At 57.1% G+C, this 26577-nt stretch overlaps 1 protein-coding gene and 1 long non-coding RNA gene across 18 annotated transcripts; one reads left to right on the top strand and one right to left on the bottom strand.

Moving 5' to 3' along the window:
• Positions 1 to 1372: 1372 nt before the first annotated feature.
• On the bottom strand, positions 1373 to 14048 carry LOC103346040 (uncharacterized). 15 transcript variants are annotated; one of them, XR_011380355.1, is made up of 7 exons: positions 9976 to 14048; positions 9710 to 9874; positions 8727 to 8933; positions 6798 to 6884; positions 6459 to 6567; positions 5856 to 6177; positions 1373 to 1755 (listed from the first exon to the last, which is right to left on the bottom strand). It is a non-coding gene; the product is annotated as an uncharacterized lncRNA (long non-coding RNA). The 15 variants fall into 15 exon arrangements; XR_011380348.1 differs by lacking the exon at positions 5856 to 6177; XR_011380346.1 differs by lacking the exon at positions 8727 to 8933.
• A 257-nt stretch (positions 14049 to 14305) lies between these two features.
• On the top strand, positions 14306 to 17501 carry ARSA (arylsulfatase A). Of its 3 annotated transcripts, none has more exons than XM_070053142.1 (9): positions 14306 to 14790; positions 14896 to 15147; positions 15276 to 15516; positions 15602 to 15820; positions 15895 to 16064; positions 16313 to 16437; positions 16518 to 16645; positions 16853 to 16955; positions 17043 to 17501. In XM_070053142.1, exons 2-9 carry the CDS (start codon positions 14930 to 14932, stop codon positions 17360 to 17362), a joined length of 1524 nt encoding a protein of 507 aa, XP_069909243.1. In that variant the 5' UTR covers positions 14306 to 14790; positions 14896 to 14929; the 3' UTR covers positions 17363 to 17501. The 3 variants fall into 3 exon arrangements, with proteins under 3 accessions (XP_069909243.1, XP_069909244.1, XP_069909242.1); XM_070053143.1 differs by having other exon boundaries at positions 14306 to 14814; XM_070053141.1 differs by having other exon boundaries at positions 14306 to 15147.
• Positions 17502 to 26577: the final 9076 nt, after the last annotated feature.

The raw sequence follows: 26577 nt of genomic DNA, 5'->3' as shown, positions 1-26577 counted from the left end.
GCGCCCAGTGCCAGCTCTCTCCTGGAAAGACTGCCGCCCCACGGAACTTCTCTGCACCCTTGTAGAAAATGGGCTGCTCACAATGCGCCCTCTGTTTCTGGACCCTCTCTCCTTCCTCTCCCTTTGATCTTTATTTACATGCTTTCTTTAATGCCACTGCTTAATTTCTGTAACTTTATAAGAAGAAGTCTGGAAATTAGGTAGTGTAACTCCTACTACTTTATTCCTTTTGAATTCTCTTGTCTATTCTAGATCATTTTCATTTTTGTATAAATTTTATGATCAGCCCTTTAGTTTTTATTAATATTTATTCATTTCTTTGAAAGAGTTACACAGAGAGAAGGGGAGACACACACACACACACACACACACACACACAGGTCTTCCATCTGCTGGTTCACTCCACAGATAGCTACGACAGCCAGGGCTGGGCCTGATGGAAGCCAGGAACTTCTTCCAGGTCTCCCACATGGGTGCAGGGGCCCACGTGCCATCTTCACCGCCTTCCAGGCCATTAGCAGGGAGCTGGACTGGAAGTGGAGCAGCCGGGACATAAACTGGTGCCCACACGGGATGCCGGCACTGCAGGCAGCAGTGGCCCTACCCACTATACCACAATGCCTGCTCCAGCTTATTAGTTTTTACAAAAAAAAATACTTACGGAGAATGTACATTGTAGCAATAAACTTACCCACACACCAACAGGGTATATCCCCTCTTTTATTATTTACTATTTACTATTTATTGTGGTTTTCATTAATTTATCCCAGCGAGGTTTATTGTTTTCAATGTAGAGTACTTGTATATTTTTTCTTTTTTTTTTTATTCTTTGTTCTTTAATTCTCTTGAAACCAAGAACAGTTTTATGCTTAGAGAACCCAATCTCTCCTGTGTGGTATTTATCATCTATATACCCAACTACAATTCACCAGAATTGAATTGGTATCTCATCTTAAAAATTACTTGTACATTTTTGCTTAATTTATTCCTAAAAATGTTGTTACATGGAATACTACACAGGGGTTAAAAAATGAAATTCTGTCATTTGCAACAAAATGGATGAAACTGGAAAACATCACACTTAGTGAAATAAGCCAGCTCCAAGAGAACAAACGCCACGTTCTCCCTGATCTGTAACGCCCAGCAAGGCCACCTGCAGGACTGAGGGTGACACTTCGAGATGCAACGACTTTGAACAGGTTTGTTTCATACTACTTGTTAAACTCTTTACCTAGTATAGAATTAATCATGTGTGTATAAAGTTAATTGAAAACAGATCTTAGTAAATAAGAATGGGAACAGGAGAGGGAGGGGGTGAGAGTGTCGGGGGAGGGGAAGAACCTTACATAAACAACCAGATCAGCAAACAGAGGCAGTTTTACTTCCTCCTTTATTTCTTTTTCTTGCCTATGTACAATGGCTGGAACCACAGAAGGTGCTGTGTAGAAGTGATGAGCGCAGGCGTCCCTGGTGGGCTCCCAGTTGTAGGGAAATGGTCAGCGTGGTGTCCCTGAAGGGATCTGGTAGACTTCGCGATCAGTGTCCGTTCTCTTTAGTCCCGTCTGCAGCCGTCATCCGAGCACACATCTGAGTTCATGAGGAGCTTGCCCGGAACCTCGCCCGCGACGCGGTGTGCATCTTGTTGGCTGCAGTGGGGCCGGGGAATCCGGTGCTTTCTTGTGGGACTGCTCAGCCCTTGCGAAATCAGGACCCTGTTACCGAGGGAGAAGGCAGAAGGCAGCAGCAAACGTCACCCTGGAAGTATAAACCCAGGACAGTTATTTGCACTCATTATATTTTAATGCTTTAAAGATTTATTTCCTTATTTGAAAGGCAGAGCTACACTAAGAGAGAGCTTCTATTTACTGGTTTACTCTCCAAATGGCCACGTGGCCAGGGCTGCAGCTGGACAAGGCTGAAGCCAGGAGCTGGGAGTTTCTTCCGGGTCTCCCCCGTGGGTGCAGGGCCGCAAATACTTGGGCCATCTTCTACTGCTTTCCCAGGAGCATTAGCAGGGAGCTGGATCAGAAGTAGAGCAGCCAGGACTTGAACTGGCGCCTATATGGGATGCCGGCGTCGCGGGTAGTGGCTTCGCCCGCTGCAGCACAGCACTGGCACTGCACCCGGGCTTTATACTGCTGTCCTGTCGCTGCCATCCCATCCAGTGCTGTCAGTCTCGTCGTCAGTCTCCCAGTAGGCAATGCGTTCTTTCGGTTACTTTTAAGACCCTGTCGTTTTTAATGTCGCTGGGCTTCAACATGATTTTCCTAGACATTGTTTCAATTTTACTAACCCTGTTTGAGATTTGTTGTGATTCCTGAACCTGAGAATTTCTATCTTTGATGAAATCTGGGAACTCTCTGATATTTTTGAATATTTTATTTCCTTGGCATCTCCTATTTAAAAATTTGAGGCTTTACAGATGAATGCTGAAAACATTATGTGAAATGAAATAAGCCAGACACAAAAGACAAAGATTCTACGATTTCTATGATTTTGAATGAAGCATCTAGAGTGGGTGAGTCATGAAGGTGGAAACCACACAGAGGTTACAGGGCGGGGAGAGGGAGGACAGAGAGCACCTGACGTTTGGGATGATGAAAAGGTTGTGAATATAATTATTGAAACTTTTTAAAAGATGATAATTTGGGGCTGATGCTGTGGTATAGCAGATAAAGCCACGGCCTGAAGTGCCCGCATCCCGTATGGGCGTAGGGTCAAGGCTCGGCTGCTCCACTTCCAATCCAGTTTGCTGTGGCCTGGGAAAGCAGTGGAAAGTGGCCCAAGTGTTTGGACCCTGCACCCACGTGGGAGACCTGGAAGAAGCTCCTGATTCCTAGTTTCAGATCAGCACAGCTCTGGCCTTTGCGGCCATCTGTGGAGTGAACCATCAGATGGAAGATTCTCTCTGCCTCTACCTCTGCCTCTCTGTAACCCTGCCTTTCAAATAAATAAATCTTTTTTTAAAAAAACTTATAAAAATGATAATTTTTAAAATGTACTAAACTTGCTTGTTCTGCCTTTTGTAAGAAGTCCTCATCTCCTAGGCTCTTCTGTGTCCTGGAGTATTTCTTCACACGCATCTTCCAGTTCAGTCACCCTTTCACTGGGCCTAATCTGCTACTCAACCTGCCTATTGAAATTTCAATTATTTATTATTTACAATAGCCAAGATACGGAGTCAACCTACCTATCTGTGAATGAATGGATTAGAAAAACGGAATATTGGCCGGCGCCGCGGCTCACTTGGCTAATCCTCCGCCTGCAGTGCCAGCACCCCGGGTTCTAGTCCCGGTCGGGGCACCGGATTCTGTCCCGGTTGCCCCTCTTCCAGGCCAGCTCTCTGCTGTGGCCCAGGAGTGCAGTAGAGGATGGCCCAAGTGCTTGGACCCTGCACCTGCATGGAAGACCAGGAGGAAGTGCCTGGCTCCTGGGTTCGGACCGGCACAGCGTGCTGGCCGCAGCGCACCAGCCATAGCGGCCATTTGGGGAGTGAACCAACAGAAGGAAGACCTATCTCTCCATCTCTCTCTCACTGTCTAACTCTGCCTGTCAAAAAAAAAAAAAAAAAAAGAAAGAAAGAAAAAGAGAGAATATATGCACAGCCTTGGCAACAACATGAATGAGCCTGGAGGACTCTGTGAAGAGAAATAAGTCTGGCACAGAAAGGCAGATGCCACTGATCTCACAGAAGCAGAGAGGAATCCGTGGTTGCCAGGGGCAGGGCCAGGGGAGACACACAGGATGCTGGTCCAGCCACCACGTTCCATTTAGGGAGCAGTGTGTGTGGGAGATCTGCTGTACGACACAGTGGCCACAGTTAATGACAAGAATGATTGCTGGGGCCGGTGCTGTGGTGCAGCAGGTTAACACCCTGGCCTGAAGCACCGGCATCCCATATGGGCTCTGGTTCTAGTCCCTGCTGCTCCACTTCCCATCCAGCTCTCTGCTATGGCCTGGTGGAAAGCAGTAGAAGGTGGCCCAAGTGCTTGGGCCCCTGCACCCACATGGGAGACTGGAAGAAGCTCCTGGCTCCTTGTTTCAGACTGGTGCAGCTCCAGCCATTGCGGCCAGTTGGGCGTGACCATCGGATGGAAGACCACCCCCCCCCGTCTCTCCTCTCTCTGTGTAACTCTTTCATTTCTTTTTTTTTTATTTGACAGAGTTATAGACAGTGAGAGAGAGAAAGGTCTTTCTTCCGTTGGTTCACCCCCAAATGACCACTACAGCCAGAACTGTGCCGATCTGAAGCCAGGAGCCAGGTGCTTCCTCCTGGTCTCCCATTTGGGTGCAGGGGCCCAAGCACCAGAGCCATCCTCCACTGCCTTCCCAGGCCACAGCAGAGAGCTGGACTGGAAGAAGAGCAGCCGGGACTAGAACTGGTGCCCATATGGGATGCCAGCGCCACAGGTGGAGGATTAACCAAGTGAGCCACAGCCCCAACTCTGACTTTCAAATAAATAAATAAATAAATATTTTTAAAAAGAATGATTGCTGAGAGAGATCTTAAGCATTCTCACCACAAAAACTAATGTATGAGATAATGCAATTTGTTGATTAGCTTTATTTTTTTTAAATGCTAAGCCAGCTCGCTCGCTTACTCGCTCGCTCTCTCTCTAAAGATTTATTTGTTTATTTGAAAGGCAGAGTTTACAGAGAGGCAGAGGCACAGAGACAGAGAGAGATCTTCCATCTGCTGATTCACTCCCCAAATGGCCGCAACAGCCAGAGCTGGGCTGATCCAAAGCCAGGAGCCAGGATCTTCCTCTGGGTCTCCCACACACGTACAAGGGCCCAAGCACTTGGGCCATCTTCCACTACCTTCCCAGGCCAGAGCGGACAGCTGGATCAGAAGTGGAGCAGCCTGTCGCTCCCCCTCTTCGTGGAGGAACGACACAGGACCCTGCACTGTTCTTTTGTCTGCTCGGCCCTTCCCGGGTTTGCTGCTGGTTCTTCCCGGGTTGGCTACCAACCCTTCCACCTCCGTGGAAGGGCGGTTCCCCCTGCCACTTTCCCCACTTCCGCGGGGGAGCGGCACACCACCAGCCGGCTCTCTCGGGGGCTGCACAGGTGTTCCTTCAGATAGATGTTCCTGGTGCATGTTGTCTCTCTCCTCCTTTGTAGTCCTCTTCCACCAATCCCAACTCTGCTGCCCACACGCCGAGTACGCTGCTCTCCTCCAATCAGGAGCAGGTCCTGCTGTTTATTGGTTGAACTGGAGGCAGCTGTGTAGAAGCTATTTCCTCCTCTCCCAGCGCCATATTGTGGGAGAGCAGATGCATAGAATAAGCCTTAATTCCAGTAACAGTCTAGTCCGAGTTGCTCCCCACAACAGCCGGGACTCGAATCGGTGCCCATATGGGATGCTGGCAATGCAGGCAGTGGCTTTACCCACTACGCCACAGCACCGGCCCCAGATAGCTTTATTTAACCATTCCACAATGTATATATAACTAAAAACATGTTTTTCTATATGATATATATATATACAATTTTCACCTGCCATAAAACAAATAACAGGCAGGCATTTGGCCTAGCAGTGCAGACACCATTCGGGATACCCACATCTCCTATCAGAGTGCCTGGGTTTGAGTCCCAGCTGCACTCCTGATTCTGCTTCCTGTTGAATCAGGCAGCAGGTGACCGCTGAAGCATCTGGGTCCGTCTGCCACAGGGGAGGCGAGATGGAGCTCCAGGCTCCTGCACGTGGGGCCTGGGAGTCAGGTGGTGGGTGCCTTCTCCCACCAGTGCCCAGGGCTGTCACCCTGCAGTGACTTCCACTCCATCCCAAACTGCCCAGGCAGCTTGTATTTCAGCCTTGCACCACGTGAAGGTAAGTCCAATTCTGTACTCACAAATTCTCAGACTGGGTTTCCATCTGATGTTGAGGTCACCACAAAATCTTTCATTTCTCTTTCCTGGAAGGCAGATATTTTTCCTAGTCCTTTTTTTTTTTTTTAGATTAATTTTATTTATTTGAAAGACAGAGTTACAGAGAGAGAGAGATTGAGGAGAGAGGTCTTCCATCCACTGGTTCACTCCCCAGATGGCCACAATGGCCAGAGCTGCGCCAATCCAAAGCCAGGAGCCAGGAGCTTCTTCCAGGTTTCCCACGTGGGTGCAGGGGCCCAAGGACTTGGACCATCTTCCACTGCTGTCCCAGGACGTAGCAGAGAGCTGGATTGAAGAGGAGCAGCCAGGACTAGAACCGGTGCCCACAGGGGATGACAGCGCTTCAGGCCAGGGCGTTAACCCGCTGCACCACAGTGCCTGCCCTTCCTAGTCTTTCTAGTCATTCATTGATACCATGGGTCTTCAAAAGCCCTGCTTCTCTGTGAGAATCTCCCTTCCAACTTCTGTGGTGTGGGCCCAGGCCCCTCCCTCTTGCCCACCACACGGCCTTAAACCCAAGGCTCAAGTTCCTCGCAGGGAGAGTCCCACGGGTTTCATGCTCTTACCTGACTGGTCGTCTTCTCTTCAGTGTTTCTGAGCATACATCCATTTTCTTTCAAGGTCGGCTGTGCATATAACAGTGTTTGTTATGCTTTGATCAGCATTTCCAGCATTCTGTAATAAATGGGTTTTATGTGATATTGTTGGAAACCTGTTTCTTATTCAGCGGAGCACTCGTACTCGTGTGTGTGTGTGTGTGTGCGCACACACTTTAATGACTGCTTGCTGGGCAGAGCATGAGTGAATATAGAGATGGACAGGAGATGCTTCATTTACACGTCGCTGCGCAGCGCCCCGGCGGTCGGGATCACCAGCTGCCTGCGCAGCCCTGTTCCTGACTTCACCTGTGTCTCTTCCCGTGGCCCCTCAGGTCCTTGTCTCACTGACGGTAACAGCCCGGGTCCAGGTGGAGAGCACAGGCTCCTGTGTACCTAGAGGGAGCAGAAAGGGAATGAACACAGGGAGATGCTGCCCAAAACACCGTTGGAAACCGAAACAGAAGAGGCCTGGCTTCTAGAAATACAATCTGCCTGAAACAGCACCCACAGACGGCCCCTGGCGAGTCCCTCTGTCTGCCGGTCGGACAGCTGAGGGTGAGAACGCAGATGCCCCAGCTGCTGGCTCCTGACACACCACACCTCGGCCAGTCTGTGTCCCAGCCCCTTCGGGGTCAAGGCAGTGTCACATCGCTGAGTTCTAGAATCAGCATGAGTGGGAATGATGTGTCCCATTTGTAAGCCACAGCCACACCTGCCCAGTCCTCCGTGTGCACGCTTTTCCCTCCTGCTGGCTGCTGTGAACTCCGGGACAGCCTTAAACCCAGATATCAAAAATGGGACCCTGAATGACTAAATAGAACAGAGAGCCTCCCACACCCACCCAGGTTGCAAACTGAACTTTCTGTGGGCCAAAAGTACATGTCTATTCATTCTATTAAGCCAGTTTAGGGTTTGATTGGGTTTATTTAGGGTTTGCTCTGTCAGAGTAGGAGGTGTTTCCTCTACCGATTTAGGGAGGCCGCTCTCACTCTTAGAGTCCTTGCCCCAGCCAGATGCCGGCTGGGAAACACACCAGAGTGGATTCACATACCAGTGTGTCCACTGTGAGATGGACCGCAGCCCAAAGTGCAGTCCATCTGCCCTCCCAAGCCGCCTCTGCCCTGTGGACAGTGGGGCAGCAAAGTCAGCCGAGTCCCTGGGAGCCTGCAGCGGCATCGTCCTGGCTGACAGGCACACCTTCCTCTGGGGAGGCTGGGAAGACTTAGCTCAGCCTTGGGTGTTCCCACCAGGCCTGTCCGTCCAGCAGAAGGCTCCGGGTCTGGCAGTGACTCACATCCAGGAATTGCAAAGGGAACTTCGGCTCCCCTGCCCTGTGACCCAGGCCAGGCATATTCCTGAGACCAGGGTTTTTCCACCACCCACACCCTCACTTCCATGCTGCCCTCTGCTTCTGTCCTGGAAGTTGGCCCCACGGCCAGTGGTCTCTGAAGGTGACAACTCTGCTTGCCCACCACAGGGGCCTCGCCTGCCTGGTTGGCCACGTGGCTTCTGCCACCCCAGGATGTCTTGGCCCCTGCATCCAGCGTCCCTAGCTGCTTGTGGGTGCTCCTGCCCCTCTCTCCCGTCGCACGGCACAGCCCTTAATTCCTGGTGAGGCAGGGCCTCCCGGTGACGCACGATGCCATCCTAGCTCCTCCAGTCTCTGGATGCCTTTTCTTGGTTATATCAAGGAACTTCTCATATGTCACCTTTGTTCCCATAGCCTACTGAAACCTGGTTTTCTTTTTTATTTTTTTAAACATTTTATTTATTTATTTGAGAGGTAGAGTTACAGACAGTGAAAGGGAGAGACAGAGAGAAAGGTCTCCCTTCCACTGGTTCACTCCCCAAATGGCCACAATGACCAGGGCTGCGCTGATCCAAAGCCAGGAGCCAGAAGCTTCTTCCAGGTCTCCCACGCGGGTGCAGGGGCCCAAGGACTTGGGCCATCTTCCACTGCTTTCCCAGGCCACAGCAGAGAGAGGATCGGAAGTGGAGCAGCCGGAATCAAACCGGTGCCCACATGGGATTCCGGCGCTGAAGGCGGAGGATTAACCTACTGTGCCACAGTGCCGGCCCCTTTATTCTGCTTTAATTATTTATTTGTTTTTAGTTTTTGACAGATTCAATATAGGTCATAAATACAATTCTAAATATATAATGACATTCCCTTCTTCTCTCCCTCCCTGTTTCTTTCTTTAGTTTTTGAAATAATATATTTTTATAAAGATTTACTTTTTATTTGAGAGGCAGAGTTACAGAGAGAAGGAGAGACAGAGAGAGGTCTTCCATCCGCTGGTTCACTCCCCAAATAGCTGCAATGGCCGGAGCTGCGCCGATCCGAAGCCAGGAGCCAGGAGCTTCCTCAGGGTCTCCCACATGGGTGCAGGACCCAAGCACTTGGGCCATCCTCCACTGCTTTCCCAAACCATTATCAGGGAGCTGCATTGGAAGAGGAGCAGCCAGGACACATATTGGCGCCCATATGGGATGCCGGCACTGCAGGCAGAGGCTTAACCTACTATGCCACAGTGCCAGTCCTGCTGGTGTTTGTTTTAAATTTTATTTATTTGTGAGGCAGAGAGAGACAGAGCACACATCTGCTGGTCCACTCCCCAAATGCCCACAACAAGCGGGGCCAGGAGCCCAGTCCAGGCCTCCCACACGTGACAGGAACCCAATCACTTGAGCCATCTCCGTGCCTCCCAAAGTCTGCGCTGGCACAAAGCTGGAGTCAGGAGTTGAAGCCGGTGTGGAACCCAGTACCCTGAGATAGGGTGTGGGCACTCAAACTGCTAGGCCAAGTGCCTACTCTAACCTGGTGAAAGACTAGAGTGCAGATAGCCAGGCGTTCCACCGGCCCTGCCAACCCTGACCTCCAGCACTGCATCGGTTTCTCTTGATTTAGAACCATCCTCCCCCAACATTCGTTCCTCGGAATTCTGCTCAACAAAATCTGCAAAAGGATGCAGTTCCTTTGGTATCTAAGTCTTCTCTTCCCGAGTGCACTTCGAACTGCCCCACCCTGCTCTGGAAGACTGGACAATGACCTAGTCACGGGTCCATCTCACAGTGCTTGCACTGCCCAAGCCCTTGGGCCTGGCTGCGGTGTAGTGAAAATACAGACGAGGGCTGTAAACAGTAATCAAATGGAGAGATGACCACTTCCCCCACAGACAGTAAACTTTACAGCAGTCACAGGTCGTTTGAATGCCTACCCACCCACCATGGCCAACGGCACACCTGCCCTGGAGCTCCTGGCTGCCATGGATGCCAGACCCGGGATCGCTGTCCTGGTCACTTGGGGGCCAACCTGCTCCTCCTAAGCTCTCTCTGATCCCTTGGAAACACTGGGAAAGGAACAGCCTGGGTAGAAGTTCCTCCTGGGAAGAAAGTAATGTTTCTGGTAAAACGCGTAAGCAATTTTCTATAATTTTATGAAATATGATGACAGTAAGGGCTGGGGATGATGGGACCTGGTCACCTGCGCAGCTGACTGTCATCCAGGGGATCAAGTTATCCATAATCAGAGGTTGTTTGCACGTCTAGTCGGATAGTGGCTCATCCCGTCCCTGAGTGGACTTGAAGGTTCTCTCACGGCCTCCCTGGCGTGTGATGCCTCGCGGTGCCACACAGGCCTCTCATCTTGCCAACCAGATCATCTCCACAAGGCTCCCCTTGTGTTGAAGACTCACCCTGTCTGGAGTTCTCGTGGCTCCACCCAGCTCTACACAACACCAGCAGCTGTGTGACGACAAGTCAGAACACAGACTTCCATAGGCCAGCCTAGCAAAGCGTCTTGCCTATGTTAACTGATCCGTGCCTTCCGCCAACACACCAGAGTGGGTACTATTGTACCCCATTTACAGGTGGCAAATCAAGGCCTGGAGAGGGCAACGGCAACTTGCCCAACTCAGCCTACCTGGGAGTAAAGAGAAGCCACTCACACCTGGGTAGAGGAGGTGGGCGAAGAGTTTGGGGCCAGGGAAGGCCTCACAGAGAACCTGACACTGCAGTGGACCTCGGGAGCCAGACAAGAGTTCCAGAGAGGACCAGCAAGGCCCCAGGCCTGAGGCTGCAGGATGCTTGCTGGGCTACAGTCGGCAGGGATAGAGGGCTAAGGGACAGTGTTGTGGGTCACCCGGTGCAAGGCAGCTTCATCAGGACCACAGTAGGTGTAGCGACCACTGGAGAAAGACTGCAGCAGGGGACAGAGACTGGACCCAGCTCTGGGTGCAGCACAGACAGGCAAGCAGGCATTTACAGCCAAGGAATGGGTTGGGGTCAGGAAATGGAACACTATTAAGAGACATCAGGTGCTAGGGGGATGTTAGCCAATCCCACCCAACAGGATTCTTGCTGGAGAGAAATTCTCGAGGGGATGGAGGACGAGGAACCTGTCCAGATATGCAGGCCCCAGATTTGGAGATCAAGGAGGGGGGTTCAGAAATTTGTGCTAAGCTAAGCAGGGCCCTTGCTAGGCCTGGATTTTACAAGTATGTGCCAGACGGGCCCAGAAGGTTCAGGAGCCTGACTGCAGTGTGGTCAAGCACAGAATCTTTGGTGCCACCCAGCAGCCGGAGAGGCAGCGCGGCTCGCACACGCTCAGAACCCCACCCTCCTTCCTGGGAACCCCCCAGCCTTCCCCTGCACCCCAACAGGCGGCCTGAGAAGCTTCAGTCAGTACTGACACCCCCTTGGAAGAGGCTTGCACCACTCAGCCGGGACCAGCCCTCTGGAACCGGGGAAAACCATAGGGCCTCAAGGTGGCTGAGAAAAACGCAGCCTGGGGAGGGGTGGGGGCAGCAGGAAGGTGATGACTGTCAGCGGGGAGGATGGAGCTGGTGGACAGGGATGGGGGAGGTGGGGGTCAGGGTCCTCAGGTGTCCTCAATGTCCCTGGACACTCAGCCCGCCTCAAGAGCTGTAGAATTCCTTCATCCAGGCCAAGTGTGTTCCCACGGATACAGCTGCATTCCCGTCGCTCCCCCACCAACTCCACACACAGAGGCCTTTCCCATCCCTTATCCAAGGTACAAAAAGACAAGACCCACTGCTCACTGCAAGGCCGCTCCCCTAACTGTGGGCGTCAGTCCCAAATTAGCAGTGCCCTAGGTGTCCACAGCCACTTCCTGAACCCCAGCAGGCTGCCTCCAATTGAGGCTCCGTCAATGCAGAAAAAGAACTCACATCTCCAAAAGACCAGGGCAGCCTGCAGAGCCTGGCTTTGAACAAACATAGCTGCCGGCACCACATCCCCTCCTCCAGCCCGAGGTCAGATGGCACGTGTGCACACACCTGAGCGGCCCCCAGATCCCTGGGAGAAAGTGCCACCATTGTGCAAGACATTGCCACCACACGCAGGCTCTTCCCCAGAATAACAGGCAGGTCCCGGGGTACTTCCCAGCCTGCTGTTCAAAGAGAAGAACGCGCTTTAGGTCGGTTGCTTTTAAACTCCAACTCACAGCGCCGACCAGCTGTGATAGCTCCAATTACAGGTTCAAAGATTTCTGGGCCACAAAGAAGCGTCTGTCCTGGCTCAGGACTGGAAGCACAACGGCACACGGGCCAGAAAGGAGGCTGGAATGTGACAAGCTGCAGGGAGACTGCTCCCTCCTGCTCCCGTGAGGCCAGGTGGGCCCAGCCCTTCCCCCGTCCCATCGTCGGGAATCCCTGCCGCCCCAGCCCTGACCTCGGGGCTTTCAAGGTTCATCGGGAGATGCCAGCTCTCCAGCCAAGCTGGGCCTCGGTGCGAACTCTGTGCCAGGGTCAGTGCGCAGGGGAAACTCGCCCCACCCAGGCACCCAGGTCCTGCTCTTCCTGAGGTCAGAGCTCCCAGACAGGTGCCCAAAGCGTGCAGGGGGTGCCACGGCCAGAGAGCTGCCCAACACGAGCTCCTGAAGAGGGTCACATGGCGGCGGTGGTGTGTGTGTGTGTGTGTGTGTGTGTGCACGCACGCGCACTGAGTAAAACACCCGCACAGCCCGCCTCCGTGGCAAGTGCACTGCTTGTGGTCGAGGTACCAGGCGTCAGAATGACAGCCTAGGAACCAGGCGAGTCTTAGCCGGAGGCTTCCCGACTCGTGTATCCCAGAGGCTGACCAGACCCAGGCCGGAAACACACACACACTCCATAATCACATACACACCTCACAGCACACGCCTCACACACCACACACACACACACACACTCCATAATCACACACACGCCTCACAGCACACACCTCACACACCACACACACACACTCCATAATCACACGCGACATCACAGAACACACGTCTCACACTAGACATCACACACACACCAGTCAGAAACCACAGCACACAAACCAGACACACCTCACAGCACACGCCTCACACACCACACACACACACACAGACACACTCCATAATCACATGTGACATCAGACACGGAACACACGTCTCACACTAGACATCACACACACACACCAGTCAGAAACCACAGCACACAAACCACAGACACACCTCACAGCACACACCTCACACACCACACACACACACACACTCCATAATCACACGCGACATCAGACACGGAACACACGTCTCACACTAGACATCACACACACCAGTCAGAAACCACAGCACACAAACCACAGACACACCTCACAGCACACGCCTCACACACCACACACACACACCACACACACCTCGGACAAGACTCATTTCACACCACACACATACACCACACCACACACAAACCACAAACACACACCACAGCCTCACACTCACACCACACCCACCTCAGACAAGATACATTTCACACCAAACCTTACACACACCTCACACACCACACACCTCACACACCACATACCTGACACACCACACGCCTCACACACTTCAGACAAGACACATTTCACACCGCACACAACACACACCAAACACACCTCACACACAACCACACACCTCAACCACCACAAACACACACGCCTCACACCATACACACAACCACATGTCTCACACACCACACACACTTCACGTGCCTCACACCAGACACACCTCACACACCACACATCTCACACACACTTCACACCTCACATACCACAAACCTGCACAAACACACTCGTCTCACACCACACACACACTTCACGTGCCTCACATCACACACGCCTCACACCTCACACCACGCCACACCAGACACACACGTGTCACAGCCCACACCCCCGATACGGGGGAAAGGGGTCGGAAGAAAGGCGCCCGAGGTAAGGTGCAGGCAAAGCCGCTGTCCATTGCGAACCCTTCCGATTTGCCCACTCACGGGGTGCCCGCGACACTGCCAACATCCGGGTCTTTTAAAGAAGGGCCCCGCAAATCTCCCAGCGCCGGAAGCCTGGGGGCGCACAAGCCGCCCCTCCCCGGGGAGCTCAGGCCCGGGGACGCGCCACTCACGCAGGGAACCAAGCGCCGAGGCGGGGGCAGCAGCGCGGGGCAGCTCTCCGGAGCCCGGGGCCCGCCTCCCGCGCCGCGCCGCGCCCTCCTCAGGCCCCGCCTCCCGCGCCGCGCTGCGCCCCGCCTCCGGCCGCGCCCCCTTACCCCCTCGCGCCGTCCCCACCGCCCAGGCCCCGCCCCTCTCGGCCCCGCCTCCGGCTCGCCCCGCCCCCTCGCGCCGTCCCCACCGCCCAGGCCCCTGCGCGCCGCGCCGCGCCCCGCCCCCACGTCGCCCCGCCCCTCGCGCCGTCCCCACCAACCAGGCCCCGCCCCCTGCGCGCCGCGCACCGCCCCCTCGCGCCCCCGCCTCCGGCTCGCCCCGCCCCCGTCGCCCCGCCCCCTCGCGCCGTCCCCACCGCCCAGGCCCCGCCCCGCGCGCGCGGTCGCCAACGGCCTCGGGGCGCCGGCGGGGCCCGCGGGCTTTCGCGCTCCGCACGCCGCCCACGCCCGCCGTCCGCTTCCGCCTCACGTCGGCGCAGGACGAGTCTTGAGTCCCGCTCCGGCCCCTCCTCGCCCGGCCTGACCCGGCTCCGGCCCCTGCGCTGCGCCCCGCCGCCCCAGCCGCCTCAGCCCCGGGGCCCCAGCCGCGGGGTCACGGGGTCAAGGGGCGGGGCCGGCGAGGAGGGGCGGGGCGCGCGGAGGCGGAAGCGCAGCGCGGGCGGCGCGGCCGCGGTCGGAGACCCTGCGCTGCTCGGCTCGGTTCCGCCGGGCCCTGTCATGTGACTTCTGCCGCTGAGGCCGGGCCGGGGCCTGTCGGCGAGGAGAGTCGGGTGTCCGCGCGGAATCCGAAGGCGTCCCGGTCCTTGAGGGCCCGGGGGCGTTACCTCCCGGCCACGGTGTCCGGGGTTCTGTCGGGTCCGCTGGAGCTCCTGGACGGCGGTCTGAGGTCCAGGGGAGGGTGGGCCTGGGCCCCGGGGTCTAGGGAAGAGCCCGACGGACCAGCCTTGTCTTCCCTGCCAGGCGTCTCTGCAGACAAGCCCACCTGTCCCGCGCCATGCGAGCACTGTGGACTCTCACTCTGGCCTTGGCTGCGGGCCTGGCCTCTGCCAGCCCCCCTAACATTGTGCTGATCTTTGCTGATGACCTGGGCTATGGGGACCTGGGCTCCTACGGACACCCCAGCTCCACCACCCCCAACCTGGACCAGCTGGCCACAGGGGGGCTGCGGTTCACAGACTTCTACGTCCCTGTGTCTCTGTGCACACCCTCCCGGTGAGCAGGGCCCACGCCCGCCGGTCTGCTTCTTGCCGGATTCGCTCCCTGGTGCGGGTGGGGAGGAAGAGGGCCTTCGCGGGAGGGGCCTGCCTCAGTCTATCTCACGGAGCTCACCTGTGCTGCAGGGCTGCGCTCCTGACCGGCCGGCTCCCAATCCGGATGGGCATGTACCCTGGAGTCCTGGAGCCCAGCTCCCGGGGCGGCCTGCCCCTGGAGGAGGTGACGTTGGCTGAAGTCCTGTCTGCTCGAGGCTACCTCACAGGGATGGCCGGCAAATGGCACCTTGGGGTGGGGCCGGAGGGGGCCTTCCTGCCCCCCCATCAGGGCTTTCACCGCTTCCTGGGCATCCCCTACTCCCATGACCAGGTAGGGAGCCCTCCCTGCCCCCTCTCCCTACTCCCATGACCAGGTAGGGAGCCACCAGGGCCCTCACTGGACCTCTCTCCCCCAGGGCCCCTGCCAGAACCTGACCTGCTTCCCACCAGCCACTCCCTGTGATGGTGGCTGTGACCAGGGCCTGGTTCCCATCCCACTGTTGGCCAACCTGTCTGTGGAGGCACAGCCCCCCTGGCTGCCTGGACTGGAAGCCCGCTATGTGGCTTTCGCCCGCGACCTCATGGCCGACGCCCAGCGCCAGGGCCGTCCGTTCTTCCTGTACTACGCTTCCCACGTGAGTGACCCTGGCCCTGCCCTCCTGGCTGCCCGTGACCCCTACTCAATGCTAACTCCAGTCTCTGCCCCCAGCACACCCACTACCCCCAGTTTAGTGGGCACAGCTTTGCAGGCCACTCAGGCCGTGGGCCCTTTGGGGACTCCCTGATGGAGCTGGATGCAGCCGTGGGGGCCCTGATGACGGCCGTGGGGGACCTGGGGCTGCTCGGAGAGACACTGGTCATCTTCACTGCAGACAATGGGTATGCTGGGGCCAGGGTCTGGGTTCTTTGGTGGTGGGTTAGGGTCTCAGGACACACTGGCAGGGACAGTGACCCAGAGATGTGGTCAGGGACATGGGGGCCACGGGTACACAGAGGTACTGGTGTTGGTAGGTCAGCTGAGGGGAGCCATGGCACGTTCTGGTCATTTCTGGGCAAGGTTGGAACTCAGAAGTGAGGGTCAGAGGCCCTGGGTGCCTCACCGCTGACCACCTCCTTTTGTGTCCCAGGCCTGAAACCATGCGTATGTCCCGCGGCGGCTGCTCTGGCCTCCTGCGCTGCGGGAAGGGCACGACCTTCGAGGGAGGCGTCCGGGAGCCTGCCTTGGCCTTCTGGCCAGGCCGCATCACTCCTGGTCAGTCCTCCAGCTCTCTCCAGGCCCCGCCTCCCCAGCCTTGATAAAAAACAGGGTAACTGGCCATTCCTCTGCACCAGGTGTGACCCACGAGCTGGCCAGCTCCCTGGACCTGCTGCCCACGCTGGCGTCCCTGGCTGGGGCCCCGCTGCCCAACGTCACCTTGGATGGCTTTGACCTCAGTCCCCTGCTGCTGGGCACAGGCAAGGTAGAGCCAGTGACCCCTGTTTCCAGCTGTTCAGCGCCCTTGGGCGACGCCTGTGAGTCTGCGTCAGGTCTCCGTGGCTGAGCGACGCTGAGTGCTGTCCCCACCCAGGTTTGGGAAGTGCACAACCAGGGCCTGCACAGGACCAGCGGTTCTGGGTGGGCAGTGCCCGGGGCCCCTCGCCACTCCTCGGCTTGACTGTGCCCGCAGAGCCCTCGGAACTCCCTCTTCTTCTACTCGGCCTTCCCCGATGAAGTGCGCGGAGTCTTTGCCGTTCGGAGTGGGAAGTACAAGGCTCACTTCTTCACCCAGGGTAACTTCTCCCTGGTCCCTCTCCCCAGCCCCCCGGCCCCCAGCTCCATTGCCCTTGAGCTGCACACAGAATCCGCCCTCTCCCCAGGCTCCCCACACAGCGACACCACCGCAGACGCTGCCTGCCACGCCTCCAGCCCTCTGACCGCCCATGAGCCACCACTGCTCTACGACCTGTCGGAGGACCCCGGTGAGAACTACAACCTCCTGGAGGGCGTGGCCGAGGTCCCGGCAGAGGCACTGCAGGCCATGAAGCATCTCCAGCTGCTCAAGGCTGAGTTTGATGCGTCCATGACCTTTGGCACCAGCCAGATGGCCCGGGGTGAAGACCCCACTCTGCAGATCTGCTGCCAACCCAGCTGCACCCCCCGCCCTGTGTGCTGCCACTGCCCCGACTCCCAGCCCTGAGGGCACTGGCCAAGTCCACATGGGGGACCCTTTGAGGCCAGCCCAGGTCCCCTGGCCCGGCCCGGGCAGGTGAGGGGGAAGGGACAGCTCTGTGTGGGCGTTTGTTCCTACAGATGAAATAACACAGCTGAGACTTGGAGGTGTCGCCATGGATGCGCTCTGTGTAGGAACTCTGGGAGGCGCAGAGCTACAGGGGTAGTTAGGCTCCCTCAGCTGGAAAACCCCGCAGCTGTCCGCCACCTTGTGATCTGTGTGTCGGAGCCCCCTGCACACATCCACTCGAGGGAGCAGGACCTTGGGCACCAGGAATGGGGTGGGAGGCGGGAGGGCCCAGGTGTTGGAAGGGCACAAAGACACAGCGCCCTGACGGGGGTTCTGCAGGAGGAGTATTCCTGTGGGCGGGAGACCTGGAGCAGGGGTTCCTCTCACACCTGCCTGAAGGAAGGCACATTCCTGGGGGGGGGGGGCTGGAGGCACAGCAGCCACTCCCAAGAGCCTTTTAGGGCCGCCTCCACCCTTCCCTGAGCCTGCATTGGGCAGTACGTTCCTCCTGTCTCGTGGATTCACCTTTGACCCAGGACTTGCCATTTCCCACCCAGCAAAATGATGTCCTAGCACATCCCCAGACTCCCCTCTATGCCCAGAGTGCCTGGGTGCCCTGCTGCGCTGTCACCGGGCTGTGCTGCCTTGGCTCTGGCTTCCCCTGGGGAGGGCACCTGCTGACCGCCGCCTCTGTCCAGCCGCCTGAGCTGAGGCCAGGCACCCTGTCTGGACGACATCCACACGGCAAGCAAACAGCTGCCCCTGCCTTACTCATGGACCGCTTCTCTCAGTGATGGGCAGGAGTGAGTGACCGGCTTGAGCCAGTTGTCCTGGGGTGGGGCCAGGAGTGAGCACAGTCAGAAGGTTTGGAGCAGTCATTGGCCCTGACTGGTGGTCTTGCAGCTGCTAAGCCAGGGTCCCCAGCTGTCTGCCTGCCGAAGCGCTGCCCGTGGCCTCCACCGCCTGCCTTGCCGGGGGCGACGTGGATGTGCCTGCGTGAGCCTTGCTGTCAGTGCCCAGACCCCTCCAGGTTCCTCACAGCTCTCGGGGTCAGAGCTGAGTGGAGGGGTGGCCCCAGGTGCGTCTTGGTGTAGGGTGAGGACAGGAAGGACCTAAGGCACACGCAGGGTCTGTGTATCGCTGTAGGGGTTCAGCTTCACGGAACCACAGCTGGCCTGGATGTGGACGGGACTGCCGTCTTCGGTACGATGGCTGTCTTGCCCTCCAGGTGCCCCTGGAGGTCAGCCTGAGTCCTGTGACTGGCAAATGAAGTCCTTAACCTAACTTTTCACTCTACCCAACCTTCTTACCTGATGCCCCAATGTCTCGAGGTAGAGTAAGCCCAGGTGTGCTGTGGTTGGCCACAGGCCACCTTTGTGAACGTCTGTTTTCCTGCCTTGTGGCAGGTGCCCCAGAGGACGCTTCTGTCTGCAAGACCCCCAGTAAACAGCCCTGTGCAGCGCTGGGCCTGCATGCAAGACCCCTGAAAAACAACCCCGGGCAGCACTGGGTCTGCGTGCAAGACCCCCAGCAAACAACCCCGGGCAGCACTGGGTCTGCGTGCAAGACCCCCAGCAAACACCCCCGGGCAGTGCTGGAACTGCCTGCGTGCAAGACCCCCAGTAAACACCCCGGGCAGCACTGGGTCTGAGTGCAAGACCCCCAGTAAACACCCCCGGGCAGCACTGGGTCTGAGTGCAAGACCCCCAGTAAACACCCCCGGGCAGCGCTGGGTCTGAGTGCAAGACCCCCAGTAAACACCCCCGGGCAGAGCTGGGCCTGCCTGCTTTCCTTCAGGCTCTAGGCCCTTCCTCCTCTGGCAGCTGGCTCTCAGTTCTTGTCCACTGGGCCTTCTCCAAAACAACCCCAAAGACCAGCCCTCCAGCAAGAACTCTGAGTGCTACCAACCAGGTGCAGCCTGCAGGCAGCCGCTTTCCTCAGGCAGTGTGCACGGACGGGGCCTGGGGCTCACGGGGAGACCACCCTGCTCCTGCAGTGCCTGCAGGCCACCACCGGCAGTGAGCTTCGCCCTGGGATGTAGACGCGCGTAGGCTCAGCTGGAGCCACGGCCTCCAGTGGGGCCGGGCCTGTGCGTGCATAGCGCGTGTGCACAGACACCAGTGCTACAGACGTCCTCCGCATTGGGCGTCGTAATGGTGAAGACACACAGGTAGAGATTTCAGGCTGCACCCTTGGATTCTCTGTATTTGATATCGTTTTGTGTCTCAGTAAACATATGCACCGTGAGGAGTGCTCCAAAGGAAGAGGCCCCGGTGGTGCAGAGCGTGACTGGGAAGTACTTCCCCATTCCTCTTCAGGCTTTGCTGTGATCCGTTTTCAAGCAAAAATGCTTGTTTTTCATCACTGAGCTGTTTCGGGCCCCTGCACCCATTTCCTAAGGCACACACACGCACGGATGTGCATGCACATGGATACACACACACCTACACACTCACATGCACATTCGTAGACACACAGTTACTATCACACTCACATGCACATTCGTAGACACACAGTTACTATGACCCTGCACTTTCTTTGCGCTGCTGCTTTTTTAAAAAAATATTTATGGCCGGCGCCGCAGCTCACTAGGCTAATCCTCTGCCTGCGGCACTGGCACACCGGGTTCTAGTCCCGGTCGGGGCACCAGATTCTGTCCCAGTTGCCCCTCTTCCAGGCCAGTTCTCTGCTGTGGCCCGGAAGTGCAGTGGAGGATGGCCCAGGTGCTGGGGCCCTGCACCCACATGGGAGACCAGGAGAAGTACCTGGCTCCTGGCTTTGGATCTGCACAGCACACTAGCCATAGCCGCCATTTGGGGGGTGAACCAATGGAAGGAAGACCTTTCTCTCTGTCTCTCTCTCTCTCTCTCTCACTGTCCACTCTGCCTGTAAAAAAAAAAGAAAAGAAAAGAAAAAAAATATTTATATTGGGGCCGAGGCTGTGGTACAATGGGTTAACGCCCTGGCCTGAAGCGCCAGCATCCCATATTGGCGCCGGTTTGAGACCTGGCTGCTCCACTTTTGATCCAGCTCTCTGCTGTGGCCCGAGAAAGCAGTAGAAGACGGCCCAAGCCCTTGGGCCCGTGCACCCGTGTGGGAGACCTGGAAGAAGCTCCTGGCTCCTAGCTTTGGATCAGCTCAGCTCAGGCCATTGCAGCCAATTGGGGAGTGAACCAGCAGATGGAAGACCTCGCTCTCTCTGTAACTCTGACTTTCAAATAAATAAATAAATCTTTATAAAAAATAAATTAAAAATATTTATTATTTATTTATTTGAAAGGCAGAGTTAGAGACAGATTTTCCATCCACTGGATGACTCTCTAAATGCCCACAATGGTCAGGCTGGGCCAGGCCAAAGCCAGCAGCCTGGAACTCCAGCTGGGTCTGCCACGTGGGTGCAGTGGTCCGAGCACTTGAGCCATCTGCTGCTGCTTTCCCAGGTGCGTTAGTGGGGAGATGGCTCAGAAGCGGAGCAGCCGGGACATGAACTGGCGCCCACAAGGGATGCTCACGTCACTGGGCCAGCCCCTGTTGCTGATTTAAAAACAGCCCCTTTCATAATTCTTGTTTTGTAAATTTAAAATTATTCTGAACTAAGATGCTTTTTTTTAAAGATTTATTTATTTATTTGAAATAATTACACAGAGAGGACAGGCAGGAAGGGAGAGAGAGGTCTTCCATCTGCTGGTTCACTCCCCATTGGCCGTAATGGCTGGAGCTATGCCAATCTGAAGCCAGGAGCCAGGAGCTTCGTCCGGGTCTCCCACACGGGTGCAGGGGCCCAAGGACTTGGGCCATCTTCTACTTCTTTCCCAGACCACAGCAGAGCTGGATGGGAAGTGGAGCAGCCAGATCTCAAACCAGCGCCCATATGCCAGCGCTGCAGGCCAGGGTGTTAACCTGCTGCGCCACAGCGCTGGTCCCTAAAATGCTTTTTATAAAAGAATATGGTAGAGCTCTCATTATGTGTCAGGAGGTCTTCTACATACCTTACAACGATCAGTTCACTTCATCCTCATAACAATTCTAGGAGATTGACAACAATAAAGTAAATTAAGGCCGGCGCCACAGCTCACTAGGCTAATCCTCCACCTGCGGCGCCGGCACCCCGGGTTCTAGTCCCGGTCAGGGTGCCGGATTCTGTCCCGGTTGCCCCTCTTCCAGGCCAGCTCTCTGCTGTGGCCCGGGAGTGCAGTGGAGGATGGCCCAAGTGCTCCCCATGGGAGACCAGGAGAAGCACCTGGCTCCTGCCTTCGGATCAGCGCGGTGCGCCAGCCATAGCCGCCATTTGGGGGGTGAACCAACGGAAGGAAGACCTTTCTCTCTGTCTCTCTCACTGTCCACTCTATCAAAAAAAATAAATAAATAAAATAACTAAATTAAAAAAAAAACAGCACCTTTCTGTTGCAGTAACCCTGGCCAGGCTGCCTGTGCCTTGGCGTCCCCACGGAGCAGCTTCGGCAGGGACTTGTCGGCTCCCTGGTTTCCCTTCAAGTCATGCCGTGATTGGCTGCACCTGCAGGGGGAGCCCTGCCTTTCCTACCCGCTCACCTACTTCTCCGTGACCAGAAGGGGGCGCACACGGCACTGCCTCCTAGATCTGTCTCAAGTTCTCGGCGGGGCACTGCCGGTGTCGCTGGGCCTCGGGTCAGCTGTGCTGGGGTTGGGCGTCCCCACCCTCATCCTGCTCTGTGGCCTGCAAAGAGCATGTTCACCCTGGCTGTTGAGCTCAACTCAAACTGCCTTTGGGATGTCCCGTGTGTCCCCTCACCCCTGGGGCCTGGGCCGGGGGCGGGAGGGCAGCAGTCACGAAGCCCCCCAGCCTCCTCAGCCACTTGTGTGAAGACCCCGCTAAGGCGGCTGCCTCTGGTGGGTTCCGGCACCCGTCGCACCGCTGTGGCAGCCCCCAGGTCCCTCTCCAGCCAGGGAGAGCCTGGCACCTCCCCGCAAGCCCTGGAGGGAGGAGCAGCTTGGGGTGCCCGTGTCCAGGATCCCACATCCAGCGTGGAAACACCTTCCTGGCGGTTTGGAAACAGCAAGGAAACGGAACAAGCAGCGCCCGCAGCTGTGCCGTGTCCAGAGCCCGCCCTCCTCAAGGTGCGCTCGACTCCCTCCGGGGACTCTGCCCCGCCCCTGGCAGCCTCATGGGGCTGGGAGCCCAGAGCCAGCACAACCGCCCGAGGGTGGGGTCAGTTCCTGTCCACAGAGCCTGCCCAGGGGGTGGGGTCAGTTCCTGTCCACAGAGCCTGCCCACCCATCTCCCAAGGCTGTCACATCCCCTCTTCAGTGCCCCACATCCTCCAGTAAATTTCCTGTTGGTTAACTTACCAGAATCAGTTTCTGTAGTCAGCTCTGACCACAGAATCATTGGTGTAGGACGAAAATAAATATTAACACCCCCACGCTCTAATCCCAGCAAGTGTGTGCTGGAGACAAGAGTTGGGCCCACAGACCCGGCGGAGAGATCTGCAGTTCGTGGGGTTGGAGGCAGAGGCTGCTTCCTGGGACACCGCCCGCCCACCCTGCCACGCCCTCCCAGGGGAGGGGCTGTGTCTGGACACTTGACTCCCTTCCTCCCCTGTCACTGCTGACTGGACAGCCCCGATCCGAGCCGCCTCCCAGAGTGAACTTCCCCGTCATGTCTTGCCAAGGTGTTCCCAAGGGAAGTGAGGGGTTGTGGTGGGTGTGAGACCCCCAGAGTCACTTCTGTGGCCTGGGAAACACCAGGGGCCGACTGCTCCTCTCTCTCCAGATTTGCATAGAGGAAACAAGAAATCGAAGCAAAGTGGTCCTTTGGCCGTCAGCTCAAGTGGCAGCAGGGGTGTTTCAGAACTGCTATGGGAGAGGGCGAGGTTCAGGCTGACACTGCGTGCGTGGCCTTGGGGGCTGCAGGACGAGACAGGCAGGCAAGGACTGTGTGCCGGGTTTTATGCCAATTCCACCGGCACCTGTCCCCAGCAGGGGAGGCCAGCTCAGGGCCGTGGCCTCTGGGGTGCTGTGCCTGGTGTTCCACACGGCTCAGCACAAGGGCAATGCTTCCTGACGTCCATCTTCCCCACTGCCCGCCTCCTGCTTGGGGGACCTCTGGGTGGCCCACTCAGTAGCAGAACATCTTGCTCGCTGGCCACGGGTTCCTTTCTCTGCCTCTGTTGTGGACATCAGAGCCACCACTCGGCTTTGATGGCTCAGAAGCCTGGGTACAGGTCTTGGATGTGGGATGGGTGGTCCCGGGATGGGGGGTGGGGAGGAAGAGAGAGATTGAGAGAGAGAGGAACAGGCAGACTTCCCTTGCACTGGTTCACTCCACAAATGCCTACGACAGTCAGGGCTGGGCCAGGTCTAAGCCAAGAGGCAGGAACTCCCTCGGGGTTGCCCGTGTGGGTGTTAGGGACCCAAGGACTTGAGCCATCACCGCTGCCTTCAAGGGTGTGCAGTAGCAGCCTGGGATCAGAAGGCAGCAGGCCTCAGGCCCAGACTGCAGGGAGGGCGCGCGGGTCTTAACCTCCAGGCTGAGCGCCGGCCCCACAGCGTCTTCACCCCCTCAGCTGGCAGGGAGCGGCTCAGGGCGGCAGAGAGCGAACACGCTGGGGGCAGCCCTCGCCCTGCAAGGGCCGAGAAGCAGTGGGGGCACGCCCCCACTTCCCCTTGGGCTCAGGACTGCCTCACACCGGCTTTTCCTCCTGCCCACACCTCCGTTCAGCACGCACGTTCTGTCCCCTCGCCCCTGCACTTCCTCTTGCCTGGAAGTTGACCACAGTGCTTGGGCCCACAGCAGCCCTCCTGCAATCCTGAGGACAGGTCCTCACTCGAGGCACAGGATGGAGGCAAGGAGCCTGCCCCTCAGGTGTCCCCTGCCAACCACTGCAGACCCCGTGGCCCAGCCCGGCCTCGACAGGACCACTGCTGGGGTGTTTCCGTCCACATCCAAAGTGAACGAGGGGCTCCATAGGACGTCGATCCCACCGTGCAGACGGGCTTGTTTTATTATTAGTTATGTCTCAAATCTGTTCTCATTGTAAACCAGGATTTTATTTTTCCCTTTTCCTTGTGCTCACGAGTCACACATCTGTCAGTCTGTCGCCTCCAACGAGGAGGCGGGTGTGGGACGCCCATGGTTCTTTGTGTGCCCACTGCTCCGGTGACCTCTGCTGCTCCGTGCTAACCTTTGCCTCAAGTGCCTCCTGCACACCCTGGTCTCCCTCCGGCTTCAGACAGAACAGAATCCACAAGCAGAAAGGAGCCTGGGAACTCACCAGAATATGAGCACCGGCCATCTTCCCACACTGGGTTGTAACCTGTCCTGCAGTCCCCAGGTGTCTCCGACGACCACGCGCTGCCCTGTATGTGCAGGGACCTGCGCCTTCCAGGGCGCTCAGAGCCGCTGCACTGCTGCCTGTGGCCCTGTGGCCACCCGTGAGGCGCGTGCTCCACGGTGGCCAGGCGGCTTTTGTGCTTGCATTTGGAGCGTACACCTTTGCTTGTTCATCTTTGTGCACGTTTCTGTTTGCATCTGGAGTCTCTGGTAAGCAGCCCAGGAGGCCTACAAGTAGGACGTCCTCCCTGCAGAGAAGGTGGAGTCTCACCTGGCCCCGCCCACCCCAGCCGTGACTGCCGATGCCACGCCCCTCCACGTTCCCAGCACATGGTCTCTAGCACACGACGCACGAGTCTACATGTTTATTTCTGATAGCATCATAATACGTCTGTATTACTACAAAATGTTAGCAAGCACACTGTCTTTCACATCTGCCTAATGCTTCAGTTAGGTAAATATACATTAATTTGGTTAACTCTCTCGGTCAATATTTAAATTACTGTTATGCTTTCATTGTATTTAAAATGTGGAGAGCCAAGTACAGAAACAGAGAGACGTTCCCTCTGCAGGCTCACTCCTCAAACGCCTGCCCACACAGCCAAGGCAGGGCTGGGCTGAGGCCAGGACCCTAGACCCCAGTCCAGGTCTCCCAAGTGGGCAGCAGGGACCCAGGTACTTGAGACATCACTGCTGCCTTCCAGGGGCTGAATCGGCAGGAAGCTGGAGCCGGAGCCGGAGCCGGCATCAAGCCCAGGCACTACACTGCCAGGGTGCGCACCTACTCACTACGCTTTCACCATTTCAGACAAGAATGCAGCGAAACTTTCCTACAGAAAGCTTGGTGTGGGGGCTGCTACCCCTGGAGTGGATTTCCAGCAGTCAGTCCCGGGGCAAGGACCAGGCGTGACACCAGCTTCGGGCAGGACCACCGGACGCCACGAGGAGGACGCCCAGCGCAACAAAGCAGGTGCTCGCCGGAAGCAGGGGCCGGGGGCCAGGCTGCTGCAGTGGGGAGCAGAGCGACCCGCTCGGGCGTTTGCGGAGCATTCCTGGGCTGGAGGCAAGCCCAGGTGGATTTGCAGGAGGAGGTGGGAGCAGGGAGGAGGCCATCAGAGGCACAAAAAAGGATCCAGGAGGAAACTGGGTGCGGGTGGTGGGGCAGCGGGGGAGAGTGCGCGGAACAGGTAGGATGAGGGTCGGGGTCAGCAGCTCAGGAACAACTGGGCAAGCAGGGCGAGGGCCGGCTGGGCTGCTCTTAGCCGCAGTGACACTGGCATCCACAGCACCCTTCCCGGTAGCTCTCAGACCAGCCCAGGGTGGGCCCTTGAGACCAGCTGCAGCTGGGAGTTGGTGCAGCACAGGGTGGGGCATGGGCCCTCGGCACACAGACGCTCCCACGTCTGGGGGGTCGGTGACAAAGCCCATGAGAACCCGGGACCCAGCCCAGGGTGGGCCCTGGAGGGAACCAGGAGGCCCGGGAGAGGAAGTGGAGAGGTGGGAGGAGCTGGGCACACAGGCACTGGGCATGTCCAGCTGCTGTCCTCAGGGCCACCCTGTGGGAAAGGTCACCTTGACGGCAACACCAGACGCCTGCAGGGGCCAGGACGGCTGAGCGTGGATGGAGTGAGAGGCAGGGGGTAAGGGCAGGTGAGCGGCTGCTGCCCCTCTTAGTTCCAACTGGACACAGCCAGGGGCCTTCTCTTCACTTACTGTCACTGGCAGGGGTCTCACAAACGCCCATCCTCCTTCAGAGTGATTCCAGGAGTTTCTGACACGCTGGTTAAAAAGCTGGATGGCCACCGTACGCCGGCCAGCCTGAGCTCGCTCCCCTGGCCAGCGTGCACGGGTGGTGCCTGGC

The sequence above is a fragment of the Oryctolagus cuniculus genome, chromosome 11 (genome assembly GCF_964237555.1).
Source record: "Oryctolagus cuniculus chromosome 11, mOryCun1.1, whole genome shotgun sequence".
NCBI classification, from domain to species: domain Eukaryota; kingdom Metazoa; phylum Chordata; class Mammalia; order Lagomorpha; family Leporidae; genus Oryctolagus; species Oryctolagus cuniculus.
This window is presented reverse-complemented; position numbering and strand designations above follow the sequence as displayed.

Coding starts and splice junctions, on each gene's coding strand:
- ARSA (XM_070053142.1), top strand. CDS start 14,930: ATGCGAGCACTGTGGACTCTCACTCTGGCCTTGGCTGCGGGCCTGGCC. Junction 16,438..16,517: donor GCCAGGCCGCATCACTCCTG/GTCAGTCCTCCA, acceptor CCTCTGCACCAG/GTGTGACCCACGAGCTGGCC. Junction 16,956..17,042: donor GGCTCACTTCTTCACCCAGG/GTAACTTCTCCC, acceptor CCCTCTCCCCAG/GCTCCCCACACAGCGACACC.